At 45.4% G+C, this 12,190-nt stretch overlaps 1 protein-coding gene across 7 annotated transcripts in view; it reads left to right on the top strand.

The window, feature by feature from the left end:
- The window catches only part of PACS2 (phosphofurin acidic cluster sorting protein 2), an 83,224-nt gene that overhangs the window by 32,162 nt on the left and 38,872 nt on the right, over positions 1 to 12,190 (top strand). For 6 of the 7 annotated variants that reach the window (XM_074906820.1, XM_074906817.1, XM_074906815.1 and 3 more), the window contains 6 exons: positions 596 to 685; positions 5,268 to 5,393; positions 7,444 to 7,606; positions 8,651 to 8,724; positions 9,460 to 9,540; positions 11,835 to 11,894. In XM_074906820.1, the coding sequence (XP_074762921.1) occupies positions 596 to 685; positions 5,268 to 5,393; positions 7,444 to 7,606; positions 8,651 to 8,724; positions 9,460 to 9,540; positions 11,835 to 11,894 (594 nt within the window). The remainder of the gene's footprint in view (positions 1 to 595; positions 686 to 5,267; positions 5,394 to 7,443; positions 7,607 to 8,650; positions 8,725 to 9,459; positions 9,541 to 11,834; positions 11,895 to 12,190) is intronic. The other variant, XM_074906816.1, reaches the window with a different exon arrangement.

The raw sequence follows: 12,190 nt of genomic DNA, 5'->3' as shown, positions 1-12,190 counted from the left end.
GCAGCCCAAACACAGTGTTGATTTGGAGTTGCCCTGCAATTGTCCTTTAATACTATGAGGTCTACAGACTCCACTGCAATGCTTAGTGGATTTTTTTTTTTTCTTTTATAACACCAACAACTTGAAGTTGTTAGGGTTGAAATCTCCAGTTAAAAGTTAAACAGGTTAAAATCTCCACACTCCCCAGGGAGGGGTGTGTGCAGAAAAAGAAAAGGCCAGTCCATCATGGCTAATGCCAGACGCTGCAGCCTCCAAACCAGGGAGATGATGAGCCTTGTACCTATTGGCTGAAGTAAAAATACAAGACTTAAACTTGAGGGGTGGGGTTGACTCACAGCTTTTGAATGCTGGAGTTTGACAGAACAAAAGCTGCTTTGTTGCAGTTAGGGACAGTAAATGTGCCCAAATCTTTATTAGTCAAATATCTGCCTTTCATCTCATTAATATTTCACAGGAGTGCAAGGTCAGACCCATCCGCTCACTTTCTCTGTGGTAGTCCCTGACAGTGTTTCCTGTTTTTCAGTAAACAGGACTGGGGTGGGATATAAGGGCTGGCTTCTGGGGAATTCACCCGATGGACTTTGGTTCTGTACAGGGCTCCAAGCGCATCCTGCGGTCTCACGAGATTGTATTGCCCCCGAGTGGACATGTGGAGACGGAGCTTGCGCTGACCTTCTCGCTGCAGGTAAGGTGGCCTTGGGGCACGTGTGCTTGCTGGACTTACTGCTTTGCAGTGAGGAGAGATTTGTTGTGGGTCTGAGGTGAAGATCCTTCTAGTCCTGCAAAAGATGCTTGTTCTTAAGGCAGTCCCAGCCATTTCTGAAGAGTTGTCTGAGCTCTTTTGGCTTGTCTCTGGCAGTCATTTGTGGGAAATTTGAGCAAAAATGCCCCAGATACTTCCAGGATCTGGGGACAGGGAAGCTCACTAGGAAAGCTGCCAATATCAATCCTTAGAATTGTTCTTGGGGCCAACCCTGCATTACAGAAGGCAGATCTCTAATCCTGACTTGTCTGGGGGAACAGGCAAGTTGGTCACCAGCTGCAATTTGGACGCCCTCAGTGTAAGCCAAATTTGTCTGAATTGCCTTTCAGCATTGAGGGCCTGGAGCAGGGTGCTGGTTTGCAGTGTTATGGGACTTTCCTTGTTGTGCATCCTGTGTTTGGAACCCAGGAACATAAGAACTTTGTGCAGCCTGTCTTCTTCATGTTATGGCTGTGGCAGGAACTGGAGCAGAGCAGGATACCTCTCTTGACTTTTGTTGCCTTCCTTATGAATAGGCAATGGAGGGTGGCATGGAGTATCCAGCTGATGGAAGGCAGTAGTAGGAGTGGGACAGGTGAACCTCTGATTTGGAATTGCTGAGGGAGGCATCACTTGGAGAGGCAGGAGCAGTATGCAGACAGTTACTCCTGGCTCTAGAGTCACAGGAATAGCTGGGAACTGGAGCAACTGTATTTTACCAGTTCCAATTTTCCTCAAAGCATACTGCCCTGGTGCTACTTCCTGAGCAGGGAAATAGGTAAATTGGGACTGGCTTGCTGCAAGCAGGAGGGAAGATCCTGCTTGCGTAGAGCAGAGCCAGACAGACACTCAGGAGCATTTGTATCTGGATTATCTGTGTTTTGGGACTGTTACTTAGATCTTGAAGTCAAGCGTTTGATCTGGTAAGGAGAAAGGCTCAAGTGATGATGTGAGACAGACTGGTTGTTCCTCAGACCTGTGCAGACTTGAAACAGATGAGGTTTCATTGCAGATGGATGATAACTCTGCGGCTGCCCAGGCAGATACACAGATGGCTGGTGCTTCTGGTTCTGTCCTGATGCAGCCCACAGGCTGGGTTAACTGCAGCACTGCATCCCCTCCTTTGTGAACAGCAATAACAAAGCCACGTGCCAGGAATACCTATTCATGGGTCCTGGGGCTGCTGCTTTCCCGTGGTTAGGAGCAGAGCCGTAAGATGAGCCAGGTCTCCCTATGCCAGTCCTGTGTCAGCAAGGAGCAAGTGTTTCTGCAGATCTTTTCAGAATTAACTGGGAATATGTTTTTTTGTTGTTGTTGTTTTTTTTGTTTTTTTTTTTTTCTGGGACTCAGAACAGTGCTGCAGCAGGACACAGAGCATTGCCTTTAACTCAATTTCACCTGAAGGGGCTGGGAATTGAGCCAGAATAGGGGAGAGCGATGTCCGTGACACTGAGCCTTCAGAAGAGGTGAGCAAGCTTAATGTGGAGATCTGCTGGTCCCTGACTGCAGGAAGGATTGGTGGTCTTGGATGCAGTAAAGCCTGGGAAGCCTTCCTGAAATGGCACAGCAGGATTTTTATGACAGCTTTTATTGTTTCTTAATTGGACAATGGCTGCAAGCTACTCCTAGCTGACAGCTGCAGCTTAAGCCAGATACAGTCTGAATTTAGTGCCTTGGATATATTTGAAAGTGGTGATGGGCCACAAAGTAAAAGCATGTGGATGTCACAGCACAAGAAAGTCTCAGCGTCTTGCAGCAGCCAGTATCTCCATATTGCACTGTCGACTCTTCAAACTTGCTTTGTGCTAGCTGCCTGGATTTGCAGCCCCTTGTAGCTTCACAGTCACCACCTTCTCAGCTGCTTCTCCTGGGTGAAATTCTTGTCCTCTGCACGGAGCATTTCCTTGTCAGAGCTAAGCTAGGAAGGTGGAGGTGCTGGCTGGCATAATAGCGAGCAGCCCATTGTCTCTGGCAGGCCTTTGCTCAGACAGAAGGGAGGAGTTTCCTGTTGCTCACACAGCTGGGGTAAGACTGGAGATAGTGGTCTCTCCGATTCTGTTTTGCCTTGCTAGCTAGAGCTAGACCAGCAGTAGCCTTTTTGTCAGGTGAGCTACCATCACCCTTACTGCTGGAATGCCTTACTGCTGACCCTCTGTGGGTTTCACAGGATCGAGTGAAATTCCCTAGATATTCCAAGCACATCATTGCAGCTTTCTGGAGCACTTAATTCCTGTGTTTAATAGACTTTCCTGATCGAAGGGATTATGTCACTGGGGCTTCAGAAAGAATGTCTTGCCCTAACTCTTGCTGTTCCGGTGTGTGTTATGGCCCTCTCACTTCTCAGAGGTGCCTTGGGGTGCTTGGTGCTTCCTCTAAAAGTCTTGTTTTCAAATGTTTTCAGTGAAACTGTTTTCCTCGCCAATCTGTCATGGACTGACAATTACTGAGAAGTTTTGGTTGAAACCGTTCTGTAGAGTTGATAAGCCGTGTCTGGTGTTAAAAATAGCTTCTGCTATGAAAATGGCTCGGCTTTTCTTCTAGAGGCCCTTGCTTTTAACGGAGGAGCTGAGTGTCCTGAGTCTCTCTGTACCTTTCTTTTATCATCTCTGTGAATGCTCATCAGAGGTGGCCAGGCAACACACATTTGAAAAACAAACTTGCCCATGTATGGACTTGAGCTGTCCAGTTTAAACCCTGGAAATTGTACACATTGAAATGAAGCTGGCCTGGAACCAAGCATGACTTTGGACTTTAGTTGCAGGCTCGTACTTAAGGAGCTGGTGGCGTGGCCCAAGTGCTTTGAGCTGAGAGCAAGGAATCCCTCTCCCCTGCTTGCCCTTCCAATACATGGAAGGGCCCCAGAGGCAAAACAATGGTAGATTTGAATGCAAAAGGTGCCTTCTGGCTTTTTGAGCCTCTCTTGCCACTTCTGCCTAATAACTTTCTTTCATTCTTGTTTAGGGACACTACACATCAGTAAAGTCACCAGCTCCATCTGTGTCTGGATGCAGGTGTGTTTTGAGGTCACGTTTTAATTGTGTGGACTGCTGTTCCTCTCTTCCGCGGGGCTGCTTCCTTGTGCAGTGCACAGTAGATCTTGCTCTTGCAGAGCAGTCAGTTAATTAGTATTCTGTTTGTTTGTGTGGCCACTGCTCCCAGCAATCTATGTAGCAGGCAGGCTTGCTTTGGACTGCAAATTAATATCTCAGGGTTTCTGGTGGCACTCAGCATTTATATTTATCAAGTGTTTTCAGCAGCAGGAAGTTATGATACTTTCAGAATGTCCCAAGGAAAAAAAAAAGATGTAGATCTTGCCTGAAAAAGGAGCATCCTTCACTTGGGAATGTCCTGTTTGAGATCCCTGCCATTAAGTAACCTGCGGACAGGAGAACCCAATGCTATGTATTTTGTATATTTGGAGCATGTGTCCCATTCTCTCTCTTCTTGTCATGAGACTGGACAGGTGGCTCCTGTATCTTGAAGACTGCTCTTCTGTTGCATGGCTTCTTCCTCCCACAGCTGGTGAGCTGGGCCCAGGAGAGGGGAGCGTCAGTGCTCTGGTGAATACCCTGGCAGAAGGCAGGACCTGCCTGCACTAATACTCTGTGCACATGAGCAGGGCAAGCTTCCCTAATAGTCTCTGCTTGACTTCACAACCTTTCTGTTCTTGGGGAGTTTTTTTGGAGTTATTTATAAACAAATGTATTTTCTTGAATAGAACGTGTCTTGGAGGGATTTATGTCTTTGCAACATAGCCTGGCAGTAGGACAGGGTTTTTCTTGACTTAATTACTTAAAATACAACTACTTTGAGTAATAGAAGTTTGAGTGTGATAATGCTGGAAAAGACTGATGATTGCAAGAGCCATGTGCCTGAAGGAGACAGCATTGTCCTGGAGAGAATCACTGGTGACCACTCTGTGCTTTAGCAAAAGAGGCATCAGCAAATGCTGGCCTCTTCATAGCTGTGCCTCTCTTTGCTTGCCATTCAGCACACAAGAGGCTCTTAAACATGTGCAGTGGAGAGTTCAACATGAAGAAGTGTCCTTGTGCTGGAGGGAAGGCAGTGTCCTGCCAAGAGCGTGGGGGTCCATGTCTGTCCCTGCCACTGCATGCTGCCTGCTGTTTGTGCAGGGACAGCCTACGCCCCGGGCAGCACCTCTGGGCCTCCAGTTCTGGGCAGCCTCCTTCTAGCTTTTGGGGGAAGCATCTCCCAGAAGCTGCTCATCTCTCTGGAATCAGGCTTGGGCTCAGTCCTTCCCAAACTGAACAGCTCCTCTGTGCCCCCAGATTGTGTTTTCAGTGTGCTTGGCTGGGGAAATGAAAGCCTAGAGCTGAGCTGTTTGGGCAGAGATGAAGGCCGCTTTGGGATAATGAAGGGTTGTCCGCTGAGTGTGAGCTAGCTGTAGGCACTTCTAAAAGCCCTGGGATTAATCTCTAGGAATGGAGTTTACTTGCAAAGCAGGCAGCTTGTGAGATAATGTCAAGAGATGTAATAAACTTTTCCATTGTGTTTCCAACTGCAGTACCCTCACTTCTTGAAGAGAGAAGGTAACAAGCTTCAGATCATGTTGCAGCGGCGGAAGCGGTACAAGAACCGAACCATTTTAGGCTACAAGACTCTGGCTGTGGGGTCTATCAACATGGCTGAGGTGAGCAGCATTTGACATGATCTTTGTTTACAAAGACGGACATTTTCCCTTCTCTTTAAACCCAGTGTTTTCATGTTCCTTATTGAGAAGTATCTGGTGGGATTTCATATAGCTGTCTTAATAATTAATCAGTATTCAGAGGGCAAACCTTTAAATGGATTTTACAACTGAGTGATAATATCGGATATTTTCTGGACAGTATTTTGAGAGCTAAAACTTTCATGAGGAGAGCTTATTACCTTGTGAGGGTTTTGGTGTTAGGGGGTCCCGATCATAATTCAGAACAAGACAGATAAGGTCACTTGGGCAAGCCTTCCGACTCTAAGGAATGTTGAAGTTCAAGCAAGGTTTGCTGTGCTTCTGTGTGTCTCCGTGTGAGAGTTCAGGATCAGGTAGATTCTCTCCTTTTGCTTGAAACACCCTTTGTAATTCTTATTTCATGGCTGTTGGCAATGTAGGTGGACTTCTATTCATGATAGGGAAATGATATAAAATTTTCAGATTTATGTCTGAAAATTAATGCTGGAATCAAGTATGGATAAACTATTCGCTAAGGCTTACTGAATGGCTTAGCTCCATGCTTCATTATTTCATGCCCTGTTTAATTTCTGCTGTTTCTGTTTCTGAGTGTTCAGAGGTGGGCTTAAGCAGCAGCAAGTTCAGCTTAACACCAATATTCTTCATCAGACTGCATTCTGTCAACAAATCATTTCCATCCAAAATAAGATAGTGTTATACTGTGATGAGTTATTACTACTTGTGTGCGAGTTCAGCTTCCCTTAGACTTGCAGTAAATGGTGAACTCCCTGTTTGAATTGGCCAGATTCTGATTTGTGGTGTTATAGCTAACATTTTTCCTGTAGCGTGTTAAATTTGTTTAAGAACTAGAAATTAAATACTGCTAAGGCGGAAGACCTCTGGGCCCATTAATTAGACCCATCAGTGAACTGGTAAGTGTTGGGCATTTGCTGCTGCTGTGTGTGGTTTGTCTTATGCCTTTTTGTAATGTCAGCTGACTGAGGTTAGAAGGTCAAAAATTTTCAGAGGTGCACTGTGTTAGGAAATAGTTGCTCTCCATCTTATCTTAAATATTTCTGAAAATGAAGACTTCAGGAAAACAAATTTTACAAGGACCACCACCCCCCCTCTGCAGTTTATAGTATAGAGACCCCCAAACAGCACTGACACATTTCTTAACTTCCCCCCCCCCTTTTTTTTTTTTTTTTTTTTAAATCTTAGCTGTTGAAACAAAGCAGTGAATTGGAGTTGTGAGTCTGAGCAGAGTTTAAGAGCAGGGGAGCATCTGTTCCTTAGCAGCTCAGGTCTTTTTAAAGCCACGTGAGGACCTGATAAAGCAGCTTGGTGTGTGTTAGAAAGCTGAGGTGCAGGTGTGGGGAAGCACTTTCTGACTCTGATGGGGCAAGAGAAGAAGGTAAGTCTTAGGTTCTGGGGAGAACTGTGTGAGTGGCAAAGGAAGGAGAAACCCACACTGAGATGTCCCTCTGCTTCCACCATTGTCTTGTCTTTTGTGACCTACTGCTTCATTATCCTGGGGTGGCCAGGTCCTCTGAGATTCAGGTGCCAGCTCTCTGGAGCAGGGATTTTTGCTTTAGGAAGCACTTTGCAGCTGTACCTCTCCAAGAATTTTTGCCTTTGCTGGCTCTTCTGCTTGGCTTTAACACAAAATTAAGTTCCTTAATTAGGTGTTCAGAAGGTTGGTAACTTGATAATTCAAATCAGTACTGTGCTGGGGAAGCGAATACATAGTAATGAGGTAGTCAAATACTCTGCATCAGGGATGAGATAATCAATTATCAAGCTCAGAATGCTTTTCCTTTCCTTCCATCACTTCCATTTGTAGTCAGATAAAATCTCAATAGCATTGTCTGTATTGCCTGCAAGTGGCTCCTGCAGTTGCAGGGTGTTGGCTTGCTTCTGTACCTGGAAATGTGGAGTAACTCTGTTAACATAAATAACTCCTGTAGTACGCAAGTGATGCAAGTTTAAATACATTGTAATGCAGATTTGTCCTGTTTAATTTCTGTCCCAGGTCATGCAGCACCCAACAGAAGGTGGTCAGGTTCTGAGCCTTTTCAGCAACATCAAAGAGGCTGCAGTGAAGGTAGCAGAAATCTGGATCTTCTCCCTGTCAAGTCAGCCAATTGACCATGAAGACAGCACTATGCAGGCCAGCCAGAAAATCAAGTCTACAGGTGAGAGTACAACCACATGCTCTGAGGACCAGTGTCTTCCTGAACTAGTGGGAGTTAAACCCCACCTGGGCTTAGGTGCTTTCTGGGACAAATGACAACTGCTTTGTGGAAGTTGCTGTGTCTGTAACTAGTTACTGCAAAGAAACCCCACTTTTCAAACCTGTTGCTGTGTAAGCAGGGAGTGTGACAGTCAGGGATTTAATTGTTTAAGCTTCTCCTGCTTATCACAACAGGCCTGAGCCTTCCAGCAAGGTATAGCTATGTTCTTGCCAACATTCTTCCAGCTTTACTGGTGGTATATTGAGAAGCTGTAGCTTCTCACCCAGCTAACAATGTTGTATTCGGGAAACTCACATTTAAACTACTCTTCCAACTTTTGAGTATTCTACAATAAATCTCATTAGCTTAGATGAGACCTGCAACATGACTTGCTGTGGACTATAGCCTGCTTTAGTGAGGGTAAATCCATGGTGTTGTGCACCATATAGGGAAGTCATTGGATTTCTACTCGTGACAATCTTTTTATGTGGTACCAGCTTCTTCTAGCTCATTGCTAGAAGAGTGACCTGTTCAAGATAGTGCATTCAGGTGCTTGCGTGTTGTTGCCTGAGGCCAGGCAGCTCACCTGAAGTGTCACTTCAATAAAGGATTTAAGACTCCTGACATGTCTTACTTGCTCTTTTAAGCTGGTTATGCCCATGTTAGGAGGAAAAGTAATTTCTGTTCTGCAAAAACTTCTTTACTTGCTGCTGTCTACCAGGTGGTTCTTGCCAGAGCAAAAGGGGGTGGTGTTTCAAGAAGCCTTACCTGTGTGCTGGTCCCTCCTTCCTGTTAGATGTGTTTCTCCTTGTTCCTTAATTCTAGGCGTTGTTTCCTGTCTCACTGGTTCTAGCACAGATAGAAGATAAACTAGCAGGCATCTCCTTGTGTGCCTCCTTTCTTGATTTGTGACTGTTAGTTGGCCTTCTCTGCTCCTGAGATGAGACTGTCCCCTCACCTTAAAAGAGTTTCACAGGATCTCTCCCCTCTTTCCTTCCCTTTCAGACAACTATTCCGAGGAAGAGTACGAGAGCTTCTCTTCTGAGCAGGAAGCCAGTGATGATGCCGTACAGGGCCAGGTACTGTTTAGGGCGTGCCTTCTCCCTCTGAGAGCTTCAGTAGAGTGTGTACACTTTCAACTCATGCTTGAAACTATTTCTTTAGCTAAACCATGACAGTGGGAGACTGTCACCACATGTTTAGCTGCAGTGACAGAAGGCTTGCACAGTAACTCATTTCTTCTATCATGCTGTGATTTATCTGTTCATGTGTGTGGACTTGAGCTCCCTTTAAACACTAAAACATTAGGATCCTTGTGTATTTCTCTGCTTAATGGTCAAGGCATCAGTTGATTGCTTCTGTAATGCTGATTGGATTCAAAGAGCCCAACTAGATCCCCAGCTGTAATTAACAGGCCAGTGGGGTGTGAGTGAGTTTTTATTCTTTACTACCTTCTGCAAAATGGGTCCTTATGGAGAACTCCCTGGCTAGATGTGAGATGCTTTCAAGTTTGGGTCTTAATTGCCTTCAGATTCTGGCATCACCTGCCGCCTTCCTTTTGGAGGGTACCGAGAAAAACCCACCAGAATGTGGGGCTCTGCCCATCCTTGTTCCTTGAACGTAGAGCTAAGGCTGTTTTGCTACTGTTATTCACTTCCTTTTCCATCTGCCATCATAATTGCAATTAAGGCAAATGCTGAAAGCCTGGAAGATGGAGCAGCAGGTTTATCTTCATAGAAGGAACATCTTTAGCACTTAAATGCTCATGTGTTCCCAAATCACAAAGGTAACACAGGAATCCTCTTTCTGTTCAGGATTTGGATGATGATGAGTACGAACTGGGGAAGCCCAAGAAGCAGCGGAGATCGATAGTAAGAACGACGTCCATAACCAGGGTCGGTGGAAATTAGTTTTACTAACACTGATGGGGTTTGGCTAGGACTTATAGTGCATGTGGCTTATGGGAGCAGCAGTACCACCCGTGCTGGCCCAGCAGAGAGCTTGGGGGCATGGTGAAGAGCTAGTAAAAGCAGCCAGTTCAGGGAGTGGGGCTGTCCAAGGTGTGTGTATGTGCTGTCTTGAGTGTCCTTTGGCTGCAAGGTTAATGAGCTCCAAAAATCATTTAAGTGTATGAAATTCCACCCCCGTAAAGAAGCCAGTGCAGCATCCACACTTACGTAAGTCCTGAAAATAGCTCTAAGAAAAAGGAAGCTCTTCTGTTTGTGTTTTGCATGGGAGAGGCAGATGGGAAGGTTTCATAATGAAGTTGGAGTAGCTCAATCAGGGACTGGAGCTTGACAGATAACCTGAGGTGGTGCATGTGGTGCTGAGGCAGAAGTAGCAGCTGGACATCGAAAGCTTTGGCAAGACACACGCAGCTATCGTCCCTCTCACAGCAAGCATGTGTATGCATGCAAAGCTGCACTTGTGCTCGACCACACAATAATACAGCTTTCTGCTTACACAGGTGTTTATGCATGTCTCTGACAGTAACTCAGAATCACCAGGATGGGCTAGGTTTCTTTTTGTACTTAGGAGTAAGTTGGAGATCATTGTACCTCCCAGGAGGCTATTTCTGAAATCCATGTTTTGATAAGGTCTGAAATAAACCCTATTTTGACCTGAATCTGACATTAAAAAGATCCTCTCTCTGAGACCAGGAACATGCTAGTTCATAGCCTTGGTGTCCTTAGTATTATTATTTTTTTTTTCCCAAGAGTCAGTGACCAGCTAGGACAAAATACACGATTTGGTTATTAAGCAAAAAACTTCCTCATAATAAGAATAAGGTCTTTCTAGCCCTGACCTCTGAACTAATACTGAATCTCCAGTGTGTGGGACTGGCACAAAACTGGGTTTGGTGTTACCAGTTAACATCAGCCTAACTCCAAACCAGGCTGCCTTGTCTACCAACTGTCCAACCATTTAAGCTAGCAAACAGCTCTTGCCATGTCACCTTAGCTACTGCATGCTGTGCGTCCTCCCTCCACAGACTGCTGCGGTGGTCCAAAGTGGTCTGTGTGATGGACAGTTTTGCTCAGCATCCTGAGCCAGAGGACAGCTCTCATTATCCTGAGAGCATCTCAGCCTCACAAGTGCATAGAGGGCAGTCTTTGGAGAGTCTTGTTTGAGTAATTTCACCTGAATTGGATTTATTTCACCTGAACTTCAGCTGTTTAGAAGGTGGTTGCAGCTCACAGGATTTGAGTTCAGAGATAAAGGGCTAGGAGGTGTGGAGTGACTGAGGCCAGTGTGGGAGCAGACAGTTGACCTTGCAAGAAGAGCTCACGTGAGATACAGAAGAGCCAGCAAATGAGCAACTTTCTTTGCCTAAGAGTGACCTGGTGCCAGCCATTTTCTCCTCCCTTTCCTCCTGACACACAGGGATGCCCTCTCAAATGCTCTGTACCGGCACTCACACCTGGGCCCTTCTTGTCTTCCTTTTCTTTGGAGTGTGCATATTAGGTTGGTCAGTGACAGACTCGTGGCAGAACTCAGCTGTTTGGTCCTCCCAGAGAGAACGAGCTCTTGGGGGCGAGTAAACACAAAGGAAGTGCAGCAGTTTGGCTTGCATTGTTTTGGACTTTGTGCCTTCTGTGTCCAGGATCTGAGGGTATTGGACTCAGAAAGCATTTTTCTGATAGGCAAGTGCTAAGGATAAGCTCCACAACTTTTCTGTGGTGCTGCTAGTCAAATAAATGAGCCTGCCAGGATGAACTGCGAGGTCCTGGAAAAAACAGTGCTTTGTTGGTAGAAAACACATTTGTACTTTGGGAGAGTGGGTAGATGTCTCTGGTGGCTCACTCTTGTTAAGGATCAGAAAAGTTGACTGTCAACCATTTGCTAGAAATAAATCAAACAGGTACAGGAGGTGATCTGGCAGATAAAATAATTTGTTATTTACTGTATGTCCAACCAAGAATGGTGTGCCATCCTTCAGGGCCAGAAGATTTATAATGCTTGATGGAGTGGGACCTAGTTTGTTGTAATGCAGAAAAGAAAGGTGTAGCATAGGTGTGGAAAAGTTAATTTCAACATTAGAACAGCAGAAACTTGGTTTGTGGAGCCAGGAGTTTGATTTGAAGCAGCAGCTAGAGCACCAGTGTCAGATGCGTCTGGGCTTCTTGCAGACTGGGAGAAAACAGTTCACTTAACACTTTACTTATGTAAAAGTGTCTTTGACTTGCAGCAACAAAACTTCAAACAGAAGGTTGTGGCATTGCTGAAGAGGTTTAAAGTGTCTGATGAGGTAAGTAATTAATTCTGTAAGCCTTCCTGTCTTGTGTGTTGCCTTCTGCTTGGTGCATCTTGCTTTAGTCTTCAGGACCGCTCTCCTGTTTCCCCCTAGTTCCCTTCATTTTGTTGTCAAGTCTGTAGTGGATGTGACCTTTCCTTACACCCCAGCCTTGCAATGGAGACATGAGGGACAACTTTAAAACGTCATCAAACATTTTCTATATTGAGTTTTATCAAAAGCAGATTTTGGCAACCTCGTGTGTACCCATTAGTTTTGCAGACTGCTTTGAAATTATCTTTGACCCTTTC

The sequence above is a fragment of the Athene noctua genome, chromosome 5, assembly GCF_965140245.1.
Source record: "Athene noctua chromosome 5, bAthNoc1.hap1.1, whole genome shotgun sequence".
Lineage (NCBI taxonomy): Eukaryota > Metazoa > Chordata > Aves > Strigiformes > Strigidae > Athene > Athene noctua.
Note: the sequence above shows the minus strand (reverse complement) of the source record. Positions and strands in the feature narration are given on the sequence as shown.